We start from the raw sequence: 15,939 nt of genomic DNA, 5'->3' as shown, positions 1-15,939 counted from the left end.
GTTGCTAAATTCAGTCTTCACTTGATCAGGGTGGTGTCCACCAGCCTCTCTGTGCAATTATCTTTGGTTCTTTGTAAACAGTAGCAGACCACGGGGTGGGGGTGGGGGTGGGGAGATAGTTTGAGACAGTGTATATATTCTGCTTTGCAGGAACTTCTCAGGCGGTGGTTTGATGGCTCTTGCCTGAATCAATGATTACCTTGGTGGTTGCAAAGTGGTGATTTTTCTAATTCTTTCATTTCTTCTACATTTGTTAAGTGATATTCCTTTGTAAGGAAGAGCTCCCCTATTCTCTCCAGTGATCTGTCTGTATTTAAATACACATACACATATACATAAAAACACATACATAAAACAATCATGATTTACATGCTGGTAGCTAATGGTGGATTCTTCCTCACCTTCCGTCATCCTATAGTTAGAAACCCTGGTTATTAATAACATGCATACATTAGTCTGAACCATGCGAAATTACTCTGTGTGTGTGTGTGTGTGTGTGTGTGTGTGTGTGTGTGTGAAAGCAACATCAACACTATTTTACTCATTTGCTATGCTGGCACCATTACCCAAGGCAAACCTACCACGTAAACCATTGGTCTTACTGTAGGCTGACAAATGCTGCTCAGAAGTTCCTTGGATGAATTCTTTTTCATTCAGTGTGATTACACGGTCCATTTCTACTTTTCAAATATGATCAAAGAGCACGCAGTGGTGGCCGTTGAGGTCCAGGTGACACCCGGACGGCGAGAAGTCTGAGTGAACTGTAACTTGTTTTCTCCACGGTGTGCAGCCTTTTTGCTTCCTTTATGCGCAGAGATACCCTGGGGAAGTGCTTCTTCCTGCGCGTGGAAATTACTCTCCGAGGAGCCACCTACAGGATCTCGTTTAGTGACACGGACCAGTTACCCCCGCCTTTCCGAATTGACAACTTTTCTAAGGTATCGAGGGGGGTCGTGAGCCAGTTTGACTGTTGCATATGCGGGAAGGCCGTGTACGTATTGCCTTTAAGATAAGGAGGAAATGCCTTCTAGACTTGGGTTGGGAAGAAACTATATGGGGCTCTCTGCAGCCAGACAACCGTAGACATCCTTACCCTCAGGTGTTTTCTGCTCATTAGTTTGATTGCTGAGCAGCCTTGTCCGGAAGTGACTTCTCAGCCCCCCACAGTCATCCTGACTGGATCGTCTGGGGGACATTCCGTACAGAGAGAGGACTCAGAATCAGCTTGTCCGCTGACAATGGGAATGGGCACTCTTACTGTTGCGTCGTTACAGTGAACATTTTTTGTAAATCTTACAAGGAAAGACAAAATGGAAATCAGAAGAGGCTCGTTTAAATTATGCCTTTGAGTAACAACGGTCTTATAATATGTGACTTCCCAAAGCTGAATGCCAGAATTTGTTTTCTTTTCTGTGTTCAGAGTGGATCATGGGGGCGAGGGTTGGGGGCGGTGAGAGAAGAGGAGATGGCCTGTGTCCTTCAGCTTGGTACGGTTGGGAAGATGATTAGAAAGGCATTTGGAGAGGCTAGAGGACTATGCTTTTGACTGTGGTTTTGATCCATGTGGGATTCACTTGGGCAGGATCTGGAGCCTGAGCCTGGGGAGCCCTGACTCACTCTCCAGTGACAGCACTCTGAATGAAAGCCCTCTTTTTCCTCTGTGCCATTACCATAGGTTCCAGTGGTCTTTACTCAGCACGGTGTAGCTGAACCCAGACTCCGAACCGAAGTGAAGCCCATGACGTCATTGGATTATGCCTGGGATGAACCCACCCTGCCTCCTTTCATCACACTCACTGTGAAGGGGGCGGGCTCCTCCGAGCTCAGCTGCAGCATGAATGATTTTCAGGACAACCGACAGCTCTATTACGAAAACTTCATTTACATCGCTGCTACGTATACATTCTCGGGGTAATTCTGGGTTAAACTACAGTTCTCATAAAGCAGAAGGCTCTAATTATTAACTGGTTTTAGATTTTAAGCAGTTCTCAAAAGGCCCAGAGGATGAAGGAAGATTCCTTCCATTCTTTACCAAATCCTAGGCTCAGGGTCTATCTTGAGAGGTCTTAGGCTAAACCCTTGTCTTCTGGCTAGATTAAATTTATCCAAAGAGGCAAGACTGTTCTTTTTTTAAAGATCTCACCAATAATCCGTTCTGGTATTTAACATTCCTCCCATAAGGTATTATTCTCATATCCTCATGTTTTAAGGTGGTATTTTTAATGTATTTTTTAAACTTCTTGGTATTTTTATCTTTCTTCTCATTTGAAACTGACTGACCTTTATCATAATTATTCAATCGTCATTCTGACTCCCCTCTCCCATTGAGATTACTGGTCATCACCGATAGCCAACCAGAGTAGCTCAACTTGACAGTAATTCTGGCCACCTGAGAACTGTAACCTTCACTGTCCTCTGACTAGTTGTATTTAGGAAACTCAGGTGAGGAATAGCAAGTTTATTCCAATTCCAAGAATATTCCAATTCCAATTGAATTCCAATACCAATTCCAATTGGTACATAGAGATTCAAAACACCAGGCTTTCAAAAACTGGTCATTCCAGCAAAACGTAAATACAGTTGATTGTTTCTGTGCCGGTTATGGGGCCAGTTTTAAAGTTTACCTGTGGGAAAAACAGGGAAAAGAGCTAAATCTTTAGCATGACAAATACAACTCCCCCATTGGATAGGACATTTAAGGTCAGATCCCTTACCAAAATGTTCTGAATAACTTTGCTTATGAATGATATTTTTGTATGCACCTGAGGCTCACAAAATTATCTCCGGGTCTGGTTGCACTTCTCGCCCACCTAGAGCCCAGATTTCACTAGCAATGAATGAATTGAATGGGCATCTTTGCTTAGAATCATCATTCTTTTCCTTGTTTGTTACGGATCTCTTTGGAAATACTGGTGCTGGGTTGTTTATCTTGTTGTAATTAAGTCAGGCTGCTTGTTTCTTTTAAAGATTATGGCACTCGCCAGCATGACGTGCTTAAGGTTTTAGTGCCTGAAAAACCAGTTCTTAATCTGGTTGCTAATCATGTTTTTCTCTTTATGTTCTCATGTGAAATTCCAGTAGTTATTACGCTCTTTAACTGAAGACTCCTTGGGTGATTGTGAGTTTAATGGGTTGGGCAGACAGGGAACAGATAAAGCGAGAGGTTCCTGGGAGTTTTGGTGTGGGGAGAGGTTGTACCATGCTTTGGCATATTTTAGACACGATTTCTTTGCATTTTTGCAGAGAACAAATGCTGAGGAAGAGACTAGTTTTGTTTTGGCTTTTAATTTCAGTCGAGGTGAAATGCACACAACATAAAATTAACCATTTAAAAACAAACAGTTCAGGGACATTTAGTGACATTTAGTGTGTTCGTGCTGTTCTGCAGCCACCGCCGGGTCTTGTTCCAGAACATTTGCCTCAGCCCAGGAAGAAACGCCCCGCCCATGAAGCAGTTACTCGGCACCGACCTCTTACTCCCCAGCCCCTGGCAACCACCAGTCTGCTTTCCGTCCCTAAGAATTTACCAATTCCAGATATTTCACATAAACGGGATCATAAATATGTGACCCCTTCTATCTGGCTTCTTTCACTTAGCATGATGTTTCCCTGGTTCATCCACGCTCGAGCGTGTGTCAGAATTCCCTTCCTGTTGTGGCCGAGTAATGTTCCGTTGTATGGACATACCCCACTCTGGCGTCCATCCCTCTGCTGATGGACACCGGCGTGGTGTCCACTTTCGGCCGCTGTGGAGGGGGCTGCTGTCAGCATGCCTCTGCCCATGTGTGTTGGAGTACTGTGTCCAGTTCCTTGGTGTATCCACCTAGGGCCGAAATTGCTGGGTTCCATGGTGTTTCTATGTTTAACTTTTTGAGGAACTGCTCTCCTGTTCTCCGCAGCAGCTGAATCACTGTGCCTTCCCACTAGCAGTGGGCAAGCGTTCGGCTTCTCCACAGCTCCCCAACACTTGCCGTTTCACAGGTTTTTGACTGTAGCCTTCCTACTGGGTGTGTAGTGACTTCTGCTGGTGGTTTTGATTTACGTTTCCTTAATACCTCAGGATGTTGAGCTTTTCGTGTGCTTATGGACCATTTGCGTATCTCTGGAGAAATGTCCATTCAAATCCTTTACTCGTTTTTAATTTTTCTTTTTTTTTTTTTTTTGCATCTTGTTGTTGAATTTGAGTCCCTTGTATAATATGGATACAAATTCTGTATGAGCTCTATGATTTGCAGACATCTTCTCTCCCGTTCTGTGAATTGTCTTTTTACTTCCTTGTTAGTGTCCTTTGAAGAGCAGAAGGTTCTAATTTTGTTGAAATCTAATTTATGTGTTTATTTTTGTCACTTGTACTTTTTTGGTCATGAAAACTAGTTTTTCACTCCGAATTTCTGGTCCCTTTTTGATGATAAAGATTAGTGGAAACAGGAGAATAATCTAAATAAAATCTTATCAAAATACCCCAAAGTGTAGCTAGCCTGCAGCATTCCATAAAGCTTAGGATTCTTAAGCCATGGAGAAACACAACACGATCGAGTTGGAAGCAGGTGATTATAAACCCTTTGTTTTCTTTTCATCCTAAAGGGACTTCTGATTTCTTGCCAAGCCTTGGGGAATGCAGTGATGCTGATCTTCTCTCTGGCAAAGAGCAGAGCTAATTCTTGGACGCTTGGAATGTCTGGCTTAATTTGGGGGGGAGGCTCTAAGGATATATAGTCATTTTTTTATGTCTGAATTTTAAGGCACTAAAATCGTCAGGAGAGGGGGAAATATCAGTATGTCTTCTGACAAATGAATCTTTGAACTGTACAAGAAAACAGCACAACCTTGATCTTTCTACAACTTGAGTTAGACTTTTTCTTCTGTGATTAAAAAAAAAAGTTTCCTCTTTATAGATGAGGTTTTGAGCCTTTTAAGCATTTGCATCTGAGTTCTTGAAGACACGCGTGCGTGTATGGATGTGTGCATTATTGTTTTAATTCTAGTTTACAGGAGGGGACCGGAAGGCCCGGGGCCTCCAGCAAGACCACTGCATGTGCGGAGCTTGTCTTGGATGTCTCCCCAAAGACACAAAGAGTCATTTTAAAGAAGAAGGTAAGAGAACCTAGCACTTAAAATTTAGAAGAGGAGTTTTTTAGCCCTGCAGGGGATTCTGGTCATCCTGTCCAGCCCCTCCTTGTGCACAGGGAAGGAGCGGAGGCAGCCTGGATGGCTTCCTCTGGATGGAAACACTGAGAAGGGACTTTAAGAGGGGGGAGACTGACCAACTGTAATTTTTTGAAAAACACATTTACTTAAAGGCTTTGTTCCTGAAGGTTTTCCATCATGTGAATCACACAATCCAAAAATAACCCTGATAAGTGAATGTCTCTTTACCACCCCGTTGCCCTAATGCCGACGAAGGACACCTTTCATAACCAAAAGTTGTTTTCGCGTCTGTCGGTGGTGTAGCTTAATTTGGATTTGAGTTTATACAGCTCCTCTCAAATTTTTAAACGGGGAGAGGGGTAGACTCAAATCATTTCAAATTTTATACGCCAAATGAAACTTTAACACATGTGTTTTTTCGTTTTTTGTTTTTTTTTTAAAAGATTTTATTTATTTATTTGACAGACAGAGATCACAAGTAGGCAGAGAGGCAGGCAGAGAGAGGGGGAAGCAGACTCCCTGCGGAGCAGAGAGCCCGATGCGGGGCTCGATCCCAGGACCCTGGGATCATGACCTGAGCCGAAGGCAGAGGCTTAACCCACTGAGCCACCCAGGCGCCCCTAACACATGTGCTTTTAATTCACTTTTTATATTCTTAACAGCCGTAGTGAGGTGGTGTAATTCGTACAGCATACAGGCCCCGCACTCACAGTGTATGATTCAGCGGTTTGCGGTGTATCCGCAGACGTGTGCAAGCGTCATCACACTCAATTTCAGAACATTTCATCACCTCTAGAAGGAACCCTGTGTCCTCGAGCTCTTGCCCCATTTTCCTCTTACTTCCCAGCCCTAAGCAATCACTTACCTACTTTCTGTCTCTGTACACTTCCCTGTTCTGGACTTCCATAAGAACGGCGTCTTCTGAGCGGCCTGTTACGCTGAGCCCGATGTGTGCGAGGTTGACCCCTCTGTCACCCTATCAGTACTTCTGCCTGTATTCTTTTTTTTTTTTTTTAAGATTTTATTTATTTATTTGACAGACAGAGGTCACAAGTAGGCAGAGAGGCAGGCAGAGAGAGAGGAAGGGAAGCAGGCTCCCTGCTGAGCAGAGAGCCCGATGCGTGGCTCGATCCCAGGACCCTGGGATCATGACCTGAGCCGAAGGCAGGGGCTTTAGCCTACTGAGCCACCCAGGCGCCCCTGTCTGTATTCTTATACCAGTTCAGAATCATATAATCCAGATTCGCTTGCAGTGTTACCGCACTCTTTGCGGAAGGCTGTGCCTATGTGTGAGATGCATTTTGGAAATAAGATTTGGGAACGGTGATGACTAAAGAGACCATGAGGCATAGTAATTGAAAGTAACTGAAAGGTCTGGAGGCTTTTATTGGGACTTCTGAAGACGAAAAACTTTGAAAAGCAGTAATCCAAAAATGAAAAGCAGCAAGTCCAACAGAAGTCAAGTGAATTGAAAAAAATGGCAGAGCCCTTGGAAATGATGGTGTCAGATGGTTTTCCAAGAATGCTCAAGCTGATGAGCATGTTAGCATGAAAGGAGACAAACTCAGAAGTAAGGTGATTTGCCAGCTGGGATTCGAGCACCAGGTTTGATCAGCAGAACAGGAATGATAAATAACTGTAATTTCCAAGGGCTGGGTGACTGTGAAGCAGACAAAAACAGACTTTTTTTTAATGAGGTAGGAAAAACGTTTTGAAGAAGATATTATAATTTATATAACATTTTTACTGCTGTTAATTTCCTTTGATGGGGATGGAAACTGGTGCGTAGGAGAGCAGACGTAAGTGAGTTACACTGACATCCCAAACTGGGCTGTGTTCCAAGAATTAGCCTTAGGAAATGGTCCTCTGCTCTTCAACTGGAAACCAAGAGTAGAAAGTCTGACATCTTGGGTCCTTGGTTGGTTGCTTAGTTTTTGTCCTTTTACTTTTTATTTTGAAAGAATCTCAAACCCAGAGACAAATAGGCAGAAATTCTGTAGAAGGGATGCTCTGATTCCGATTTGTCCTGTCACTGCTGATGTCATCTTCAGCACTTGATGAAGGCGGTGGCGGCCAGCCTCCTGGACTGTGAAGCAGAGTTTCTCTCTTTCCCTCGCATTTAGTAAATACTTTGTGGACAGGTACTTGGAGACCCTGTGGACGTCCTGATCGTCATCAGCTTTTCTGTGCATTATGTATGTGTATTGGCTTGGACTGGCATGATGGGGTACTGCAGACTGGAGGACTGGCACCATGGGAATTCATTTCTCACAGTTCCTGCAGGCTGGGAGGGCCAGGATCCGGGTCCTGGCCATGTGGTTCTCTGCTGAGGGCCCGCCTGTAGACATCTGCCTTCTCACCGTGTCCTCCAATGGCAGAGAGTCTAAGGGGGAGGCGGGGAGAAAGCCAGCTCGTTGGTGCCTGTCCTTGGATTGGTGCTGATTCCATCAGGAGAGTCCTACCCGTGTGCCCTGATCTAAACCCTATTACCACCCAAGAGTTCTATTTCGAAATACTACATTTCAGAGTGGGTCTCTAACATAAGAACTTGGGGCAGGGGTGTCAGGGTGGTCCGTCGTGTAGTGTATGTTGTCACGGTGGATTCCTCTTCTCTTCAGTGGGTTCCCTGTTACTGTCACAGTGTATTTACACTCAGTCCCCATATTCGCTCAGTGGGAGCTCTTTCATCTTGGGTGTCCTTCTGGCATATGCCCCTCATTCCCTGAACACGTCCGTACTCAGTAACAGCAGGTTATGCTGCACTTTCCCTGCTGCATGCCGGAATTTGTCCTCCTTCAAGGAGCCCTGACCCCTCCTAGCAGAGAGTGGAAGTTAGAAAGCTAGAACCCGTGCACTAGGTGCACTCGTCGCTACTGCGATGTCCTTTCCAGGCTCTCCCAGGGGACAGAGCTAGGGCTATGCACGGCCTATGTGCACATGCGCGCACGTGCCTGCACCCACGTTGTGATACAGGCACGTGTCCGTATAGAGGATACATGCGTATACACACACACTTTATGTAACTGTTCATATACTTTGCATATTTCTAGATCTCTGTATTTTAAGAACCAGCAGGCCACACTGATATTTCTGATTACAGTCCGATATTACAAATTCGTCCTAATTTTCTCCCTTTCCATATTTGTAAGTGCCTCGTCCAGCACTAAGAACATATTTACTAATTCAGTCACTTCCTCTGAATGTAACCCCGTCTTCCGTCGCCAGAGTTGTGCCTCATCCCCTGTGTAAGCACACCCTGGGATCTGGCTTGGCCTCCGATCCCCACATCCTGGACAGCAAGCACCCTTTTCAAGGCCCCCACCCCTCGCAGGAAAGCTCTTCTCACCTCTCTTGGTCTCTGACAGCCCGCACTAAGCTTCCAGCCTCCCGTCCCTTGGTACGGATCATCACGTGCCTTGGGCTTCAACACCACACCGTGGGCCGCCCACCCCCAAACCCCCCTCCCACCCACCATCACAGTCCCCATGGACTTCTGTCTTCCTCAGTGTCCTCTCAAGGTTTTGGGGCTAAATTGTGAGGGAACCGGGGTAAGGCACTGGAAGGAGACTGGTACATCGCAGATTTTTAAAATGGAAATGTTGGTAGTTTCCAATTCTGATGAGTCTACATGTCAGGGCAGACAGTAGAGGAGTCCATGTATGAAAACTTGATTTCCTCCAGCATCTGTGCTTTGATTCCCAATCTGGAGCAGCTGCAGGATAACTGAGCTGCTTCTCCATCTGGCTTTGGCACCGCCGAGTGAGGTGCGCGCTCACTGCGAACAGCAGTGAGCGCATGGGGGCCGCAGGTGTGCGGCTCAGTGTCCTCTCGTGGCAAGGAGCACACAGGAGAAAGAGCATCATATCTTTCTGGCTTCGTGTTTTGGTTTTGCCCCTTAAAGACATATGATATCTGGTATTTCGCATTCCTCACGGAGCCTCACTTTCTTACTGATCCAACAGGTTCGTGAGAAGAATCAACTGAGATGAGGTATGGAAAGTGCCAGGCAGAGAATCGTAGTCATCCTAGCACAGCAGACATTTCGCGAGGCCGCCCTGGGCCAAGTGCCTTCTGTTCGTTACACTTACCGCAGGAACCCCACAACATAGCTTCATTTCCCCCTTGGACAGATCCGGAAACAGAGGCTCTGAGAGGTTTAGTGACCTGTCTGAGGTCATTCAGCTGCTAATCGGTGCCGCTGGACTTCGGATCTTGGCCTTTGACTCTGGTGTTCATAGAACTTCATTAGTTTTGACTCTGTGGAATGTCACGCAGAAGCTTTTAGACGGGCAGCCTGGTCCCCAGGACCCCGTGTGCAGTCCCCACAAGGGTTTGTTGCTGGGGAGGAGCTCCCGGCCGGTGAGAGTGGATGTGGTCCTGACAGGGCTAGCTGGAGTGCCTTCTAGAGGTGAGGGGCTGCTGCCCTAGAATATCTGGGTTGCGTTAGGCCCCGTGAGCGAAGTAGTTAAGCCTGTTGGCTTTGAAATCAGGCTGTGGAGATAGAATCCTCAGCCCTCCACCTGATGGTTATGTGACCACACCACGGTTTCTTCATCTCACTGAGCCGTAACTTTCTCACCTGTGAGTAAAGATAATAATGGGATATACGTCATTGGATTGTTTTAAGGATTAAATGAGTTACTACGTGTAAATCCCGGGGATCGGTAACTGGCACATGGTAAATTCTCAATAAGTATTATTATTCTTATTACTTCTTGAATATAATGGATTTTATAGAATTCCGTGGATTGACCTGGAAATCCAAGAGCTGTTTATAAAGCATTCCAGAGGAGAAACTATATTTAGAGTTAACAGCAGTCAACTTAGTATAACCTTTGAGTTCAGTCAACTTTATATTTGAATACAATCAGTTTATGAATTAGAAACCATCAATGTAGTTGTACTTCCATGATCAACACAGGAAGGGAGAAGACATCTGGTAAATTCTGGTTGTCTGCCAGTTATGAGGATTACCAGTGATCAAATATAAAGACTATCATATATACTTTATATAATTGGATCCCTCTCAAAGGTAAGGGCACCCGAGGGTCACCATCTGGGACAGCAGTTATCCTGGCAGTGCAGCTAATGAAGTTTGGACTGTACCTCAACTCACTAGTTTGCTCAGAAAATACTAAGTATATGAAAAAAACACATCCTTAAAATATGTATTATTTGTAATGTTTGGTTCAAGAGTTCAGCGTGTTTCATCCTAAGTGCAGCTCGGGATTGAGAACAGTGGAAGTTAGAATTAAGCGTGTGTATAATATGGAAAATGTCTCGGACTGTAGTTTCTGCTTGAGAGTGTAGCCCTCGTGTGAGGCTCTTGACATCCTAACCTGAAGCTTGGCTCTGCCTGTGACGGCTTTCTTTGTCCGTGTGTCTCTCTGCCTCCAGGAGCCTGGGAAGCGCTCCCAACTGTGGAGGATGACTGGCACGGGCATGCTGGCCCACGAGGGCTCTTCGGTGCCTCACAACCCCAATAAGCCCTCTGCAGCCCGCTCCCCGGAGGGCTCCGCCATCTTGGATATCGCTGGGCTCGCGGCAGTAACTGACAACAGGTACTTTTCTAGGCAACTTTTGATGTTGCCCCATTGCTTCCAAACTCAGTTTCGGGGGAGATACATACCAAAAAGTAAGCCTGTAAATGAAGTAAGAATTTGTATTTTTTTTTAAGATTTTATTAATTTATTTGACAGATTGATCACAGGTAGGCAGAGAGGCAGGCGGGGGGAGAGGGGAGGCAGGCTCCCTGCTGAGCAGAGAGCCCGATGTGGGGCTTGATCCCAGGACCCTGAGATCATGACCTGAGCCGAAGGCAGCGGCTTTAACCCACTGAGCCACCCAGGCGCCCCATGAGAATTTGTATTTTAAATCTGTATTTTTCTTCAGTAAGAGATCTGTCACATTCCCAAATAGGAATTTTGGGTCTTTATTTTATTTTTGTTAGGCTATTGTTGAAATGCCCATGCAGGTGTTAAAAAAATTTCAAACAATATGAAGGATATGTTATGAAAAAATGAATTATCTCTTCCCAACAAATCTGACTCTCCATTCCTCCCTAGAAATGAGTAGGTTTTTAAAAATATTTTTAAGAATTTTTTTTTAAAGATTTTATTTATTTATTTGACAGAGAGAGAGATCACAAGTAGAGAGGCAGGCAGAGAGAGGGGGGTAGCAGGCTCCCCGCTGAGCAGAGAGCCTGATGTGGGGCTCAATCCCAGGACCCTGAGATCATGACCTCAGCCGAAGGCAGAGGCTTATGCCACTGAGCCACCCAGGTGCCCCTCTTTTTAAGGATTCTTGTTAAATATTTCAAAAGCAGAAATAAACTATTGAGAGAATAAATGTGTTTTTATGACCAACTCCTTGGGTTCGAATGAGTTACCAGGGACAAATAAGTTATTCGACTTGCCTGTGCCTTAGTTTCTTTATGCAGTCAGTGTATTTTTTTCCCAGTTGATACCTTACGCACTTCCAAAAGGACTTTACATGACTTACAAGTGAAAACCCAACATAAAATAAAGGTAATTGAGAATTAGGGGCGCCTGGGTGGCTCAGTGGGTTAAAGCCTCTGCCTTTCGCTCAGGTCATGATCCCAGGGTCCTAGGATCGAGCCCCGCGTCGGGCTCTCTGCTTGGCAGGGAGCCTGCTTCCTCCTCTCTCTCTCTCTCTGCCTGCCTCTCTCCCTACTTATGATCTCTATCTGTCAAATAAATAAAATCTTAAAAAAAAAAAAAAGGTAATTGAGAATTAAATAGAAAAAACCCTCTTGAAAATATTTTCAGATTTAGTGTACAACCCTTCTCAAACTGCGTGACAGCTGCTCGCTGTGGGAATGCAGGGACTGGATTATTACAGCTGTTGTGAATCCTTAAAAGTACTGATACTTCTTTGTGTCCTCCTGTTCGATGCTTCCCATTTTGCCTTATTCCTCTTTCCTCATGAAGAGACACCTCGCTGCCATGGGATTCAGGCTGCCCGCCCATTGGGTTTTAAGGGGGAAGGATGTTGGAAGAAAGAAGAGCAAAACCGACCCCGATACTCTGTTTAGGCCTCATACTCGACTCGAAGACTCACTGCATTTCCCTGTGTTGCAGATACGAGCCGCTGATGCTACGCAAGCCCGATCGCAGGCGAAGCACGACTCAGACATGGAGTTTCCGGGAAGGAAAACTGACCTGTGGGCTGCATGGGTTGGTTGTCCAGGTCAGTAGTGCTTGACGCCCTCCGCTGCAGCAAGGAGTGCTCTAACCTTCTTTGAATACAAGTCTCAATTAAGATAAATACACTGGAAGGGGGAAATCATTACAGAGCGAATATGCATTGTTTCATTATAGTCCGGAAGATCAAGGAACTTCTGTTGTGCATCTGTGTGTATTTACAGGGAAAATATTCTTAAAGGTGGTATATGAGAAATGTATTGGGAATGGTTGCCTGTAAGTAATGGGACCTTTTTTTTTTTTTTTTGGCTTACCTGTATTATTTTTCTTTGGTGATCTAAATTACCTGTATGGGGTGCCTGGGTGGCTCAGTCAGATAAGCATCTGCCTTCAGCTCGGGTCGTGACCCCAGAGTCCTGGGATGGAGCCCCACAATGGGCTCTCTGCTCAGCGGGGAGTCTGCTTCTCCCTCTCCCTCTGTCCCTCCCCACTGGTGCTCACTCGCTCTCTCTTTCTCCCAAATAAATAAATAAAAGCTTTAAAAAAATTACCTATGTAATTTTCAAAAAAAAGAAAAAAATGCCAGCTAAAAGCCCAATGCTAAGTTACGTGGATTAATTTTAGGCCTGTGGAATTAATCCAATATCTACACCAGTCTTCTGTGAAGTGTTCTAGCTGCATTTTCTAGATTCTGTTTATTTCTGCATTCTTAGTGGTGCCCAAATAAGTGTTTAATTATTGTAGCGAATGTCAGAACGAAGATGGCTGTCAGTTTCCTCTGCCCTGGAGAACAGTCTGTCTCGTGATAAATCACCAGGGACCTCATAAGCAATGTTCACATATTTAGAAAATGACCAGGAGATTGGATTTTCTGCCCTTCTTTTGGCTTCAGGCCAGAAATAAGACCCTGGATCTGGAGTAAGTGGGTGGGAAGTTGTCACAGAGGTTTGGGCATATCGCTGAACGAGATGTGTGACATGGTGCAGTTTCTGCTTCAGCCCAGGGCTCCACCCAAAGGGTAAACACGATGGCATCGGGCCCCAGTGTAGAGGACCCTTAGCGTGTTTGTCCCTGGTGGACACCAGGCTGGCCCTCCACAGTGGGAGGTTGTTCTCCAGGGCAATGAGCAAAATTGGAAGGAGCCTCTGCCTGCTATTTGGTGAGATTTATTTTCTTTTATCTCCCTTGCCCTGAGCTTTTTCTGTCAAACCCAAGCCGCTTACTTCTATGAAGCGCACATCTGGAATGGATTTGTGATTTTCAATTAGCAATACAATTCAGGCTTCTGGAGGCAAGAGAGGGCGCGTTGTAATTGTTGGGCCCCGGGTCTGACCCGGACTTCCCTGGACTTCCCTTCCGGTTTGTTCCTAAAGCCCATGGAATTCGGATTCTCGTAGAGCAGACCCCCGCCCCCATCCTTTGCTGGTGTTTTTTGTTTCTTGAATCTAGTTCATCATTTCTGTGGTTGTGAGTGACGCCATAATAACAGTATTCAGCTGAGCAGGGTGTGCTTTGGTTAGGGAAATAAGCTTGTTTTGCTCTTATTACTCTAAATAAAGTAACCGAAGGCATTAACCGTCTGCCACCACTGTCCTGAGAAGGTTGTGTATGTACTTTCTTTCCGAACTTACAACAGTCGTAAAAAGCTTTCTCCGTGTTGAAATCTGTTCTGTAAACCCAACTCAGAGTTTCCTTTTCATTACTCAGTATTTAAAAATTAACAATGGGGATCAAGACACACTGGCCGCCATTATCTTCTCTAGCCCGGTATCTGCTGTCCCATAGGCATGGTCCCAGAGACTTCCGTTTTGTTTGGGGCAGATAGCAAGAAGATACTTTCCTCCAAAGGTCTGAGTAGCTGGCTTTCAGATGGCGTTCCCTGCTCTGTTTCATTTTAGAAGAGGCGCCATCGTTTGAATATTTGAGCTCACTGTGCAACTGTTGGCCTGTTTACAGAAGTTTTCAACTCTAGAATTTGCTCCGTATTGGAGCTATTGTACAATATTGTACATTATTGTACAACTATTGTACTAATGTTTTAGATTTTTAACCAAACCTGAATGAGAATACTCAGAGAAATGGGGCTTTGGTACTTTTTTTAAAGCTTATGTTAATGACTGGAAGTTATTCATAAACCAATATACTCTATTCTTACTCAGAATTCCCTAAATTCCTATAGCATAACTTTCCATCTTGCCCAGGTAATCCTCCTGGTTTTCATCTTCAGTAAAACTGAAGAAACAGTAAATGCTTTGTTAAAAATTGATCATGACCCTTCAAAAGAGAATTTAAATTTGATAACTTGCTTCAGATGACATGTTACATTGTCAAAGTCAGTTCCTTTCTTTAGCTTTCATGTCTTTATTCTTTTAGGCCAAAGGAGGGCTTTCCGGTTTGTTTGATGGAGCTGAAGTTGTTCTTGGTCCTGACACTTCCATGGAGCTTCTGGGGCCAGTTCCTCCTGAACAACAGTTTATCAACCAAAAAATGAGGCCTGGTTCTGGAATGTTATCCATCCGAGTCATCCCAGATGGGCCGACCAGAGCACTCCAGGTGATGATTTATCATAAGAACTGACGTGAATCTCACTGTGCTTTCCCCCCACACATTGGTTAGTCATTCTGCAAATATTTATTGAGACATTTATGCTGGCTATGAGGATAGGATGTCCTCGTTTATAAAATAGGGGCAAGACCTACTTCACAAAGTTGTGATAAGAATTGAAGTATAAAACATCATAAGATGATATTAGAAAAAAGTATGAGAATTAAAGAAGGCAATGCCAAGAATGGTACATATTATTATTATCAGTCACTATATATTACTTAAATCTTTAATTGATATATTAACAACAAGATACATGAAGTCCTGGGTCAGACCATGACAGTACTATGTAGTGAAAGCAGGACTGGAGGGTGTTCTGCAGAATGTACAGGAAGGATCCGTATTCCCAGACTTGGAGGCTCCCTAAGAGGAGTAGTATTTAAGCTGAGATCTAAAGGTTGACTGAGAGGAGTTAGCCAGATCACCAGGGAAGGTGCAGGGGCTGCACGCTAATGAGAAGAGTGTTCATTCAGCAGTTTTTTACTGAGCACTTACTAGGGCCAAGCGCGGTTCTTGGTACTGAGCACAGACTACTGAACAAACACACAAAACCCTCTGCGGTCTGGGAACTCACATTTTGGAGAGGTAAACAAATTGTAAGCAAAAAACATAATAAGGAAATGATGTAGGATTTGGGAAGTTGATAAGTCGAAGGCCTGGAGTTGAAAGGGAGTGGCCCAACAGGCACAGAGCGCGTGCTCCGAGATAATGCTGGAGACAGAAGCAGGGCCAGATTATTAAAAGTCTGACACGTACTGCAAATTTTGTGGTTTTTCTGTGGCAATGAGGAGTCAAGGAATGACGAGTTTTGGACTTGTTAGTATATGCTGTCTACATGAAAATGTCTAGGAGTCAGTGTAAATGTGGGTCCGGTGCTCAGGGGAGAGATCTGTGCTGGAGATACGGGTTTGTCAGGGCCTGGGGTAATTAGAGGGCTGAGGAAGAAAGGCGAGATGCAGGTGGCGTGTGACAGTGACCTCTCCGGGCCAGTGTGTCATAATCCACAATCCCTCTTGTAAAAGCA

At 44.8% G+C, this 15,939-nt stretch overlaps 1 protein-coding gene across 9 annotated transcripts in view; it reads left to right on the top strand.

Moving 5' to 3' along the window:
• Positions 1-15,939, top strand: part of VPS13D (vacuolar protein sorting 13 homolog D) — a 256,878-nt gene that overhangs the window by 126,003 nt on the left and 114,936 nt on the right. For all 9 annotated transcript variants that reach the window (XM_046008769.1, XM_046008742.1, XM_046008734.1 and 6 more), the window contains 6 exons: positions 815-938; positions 1,676-1,911; positions 4,986-5,094; positions 10,546-10,709; positions 12,249-12,357; positions 14,685-14,864. In XM_046008769.1, coding sequence (XP_045864725.1) covers positions 815-938; positions 1,676-1,911; positions 4,986-5,094; positions 10,546-10,709; positions 12,249-12,357; positions 14,685-14,864 — 922 coding nt within the window. The remainder of the gene's footprint in view (positions 1-814; positions 939-1,675; positions 1,912-4,985; positions 5,095-10,545; positions 10,710-12,248; positions 12,358-14,684; positions 14,865-15,939) is intronic.

This window comes from Meles meles, chromosome 1 (assembly GCF_922984935.1).
Source record: "Meles meles chromosome 1, mMelMel3.1 paternal haplotype, whole genome shotgun sequence".
Taxonomy (NCBI): Eukaryota; Metazoa; Chordata; class Mammalia; order Carnivora; family Mustelidae; genus Meles; species Meles meles.
The sequence above is the reverse complement of the archived record's forward strand: the minus strand, read 5'-3'. Positions and strand labels throughout refer to the sequence as shown.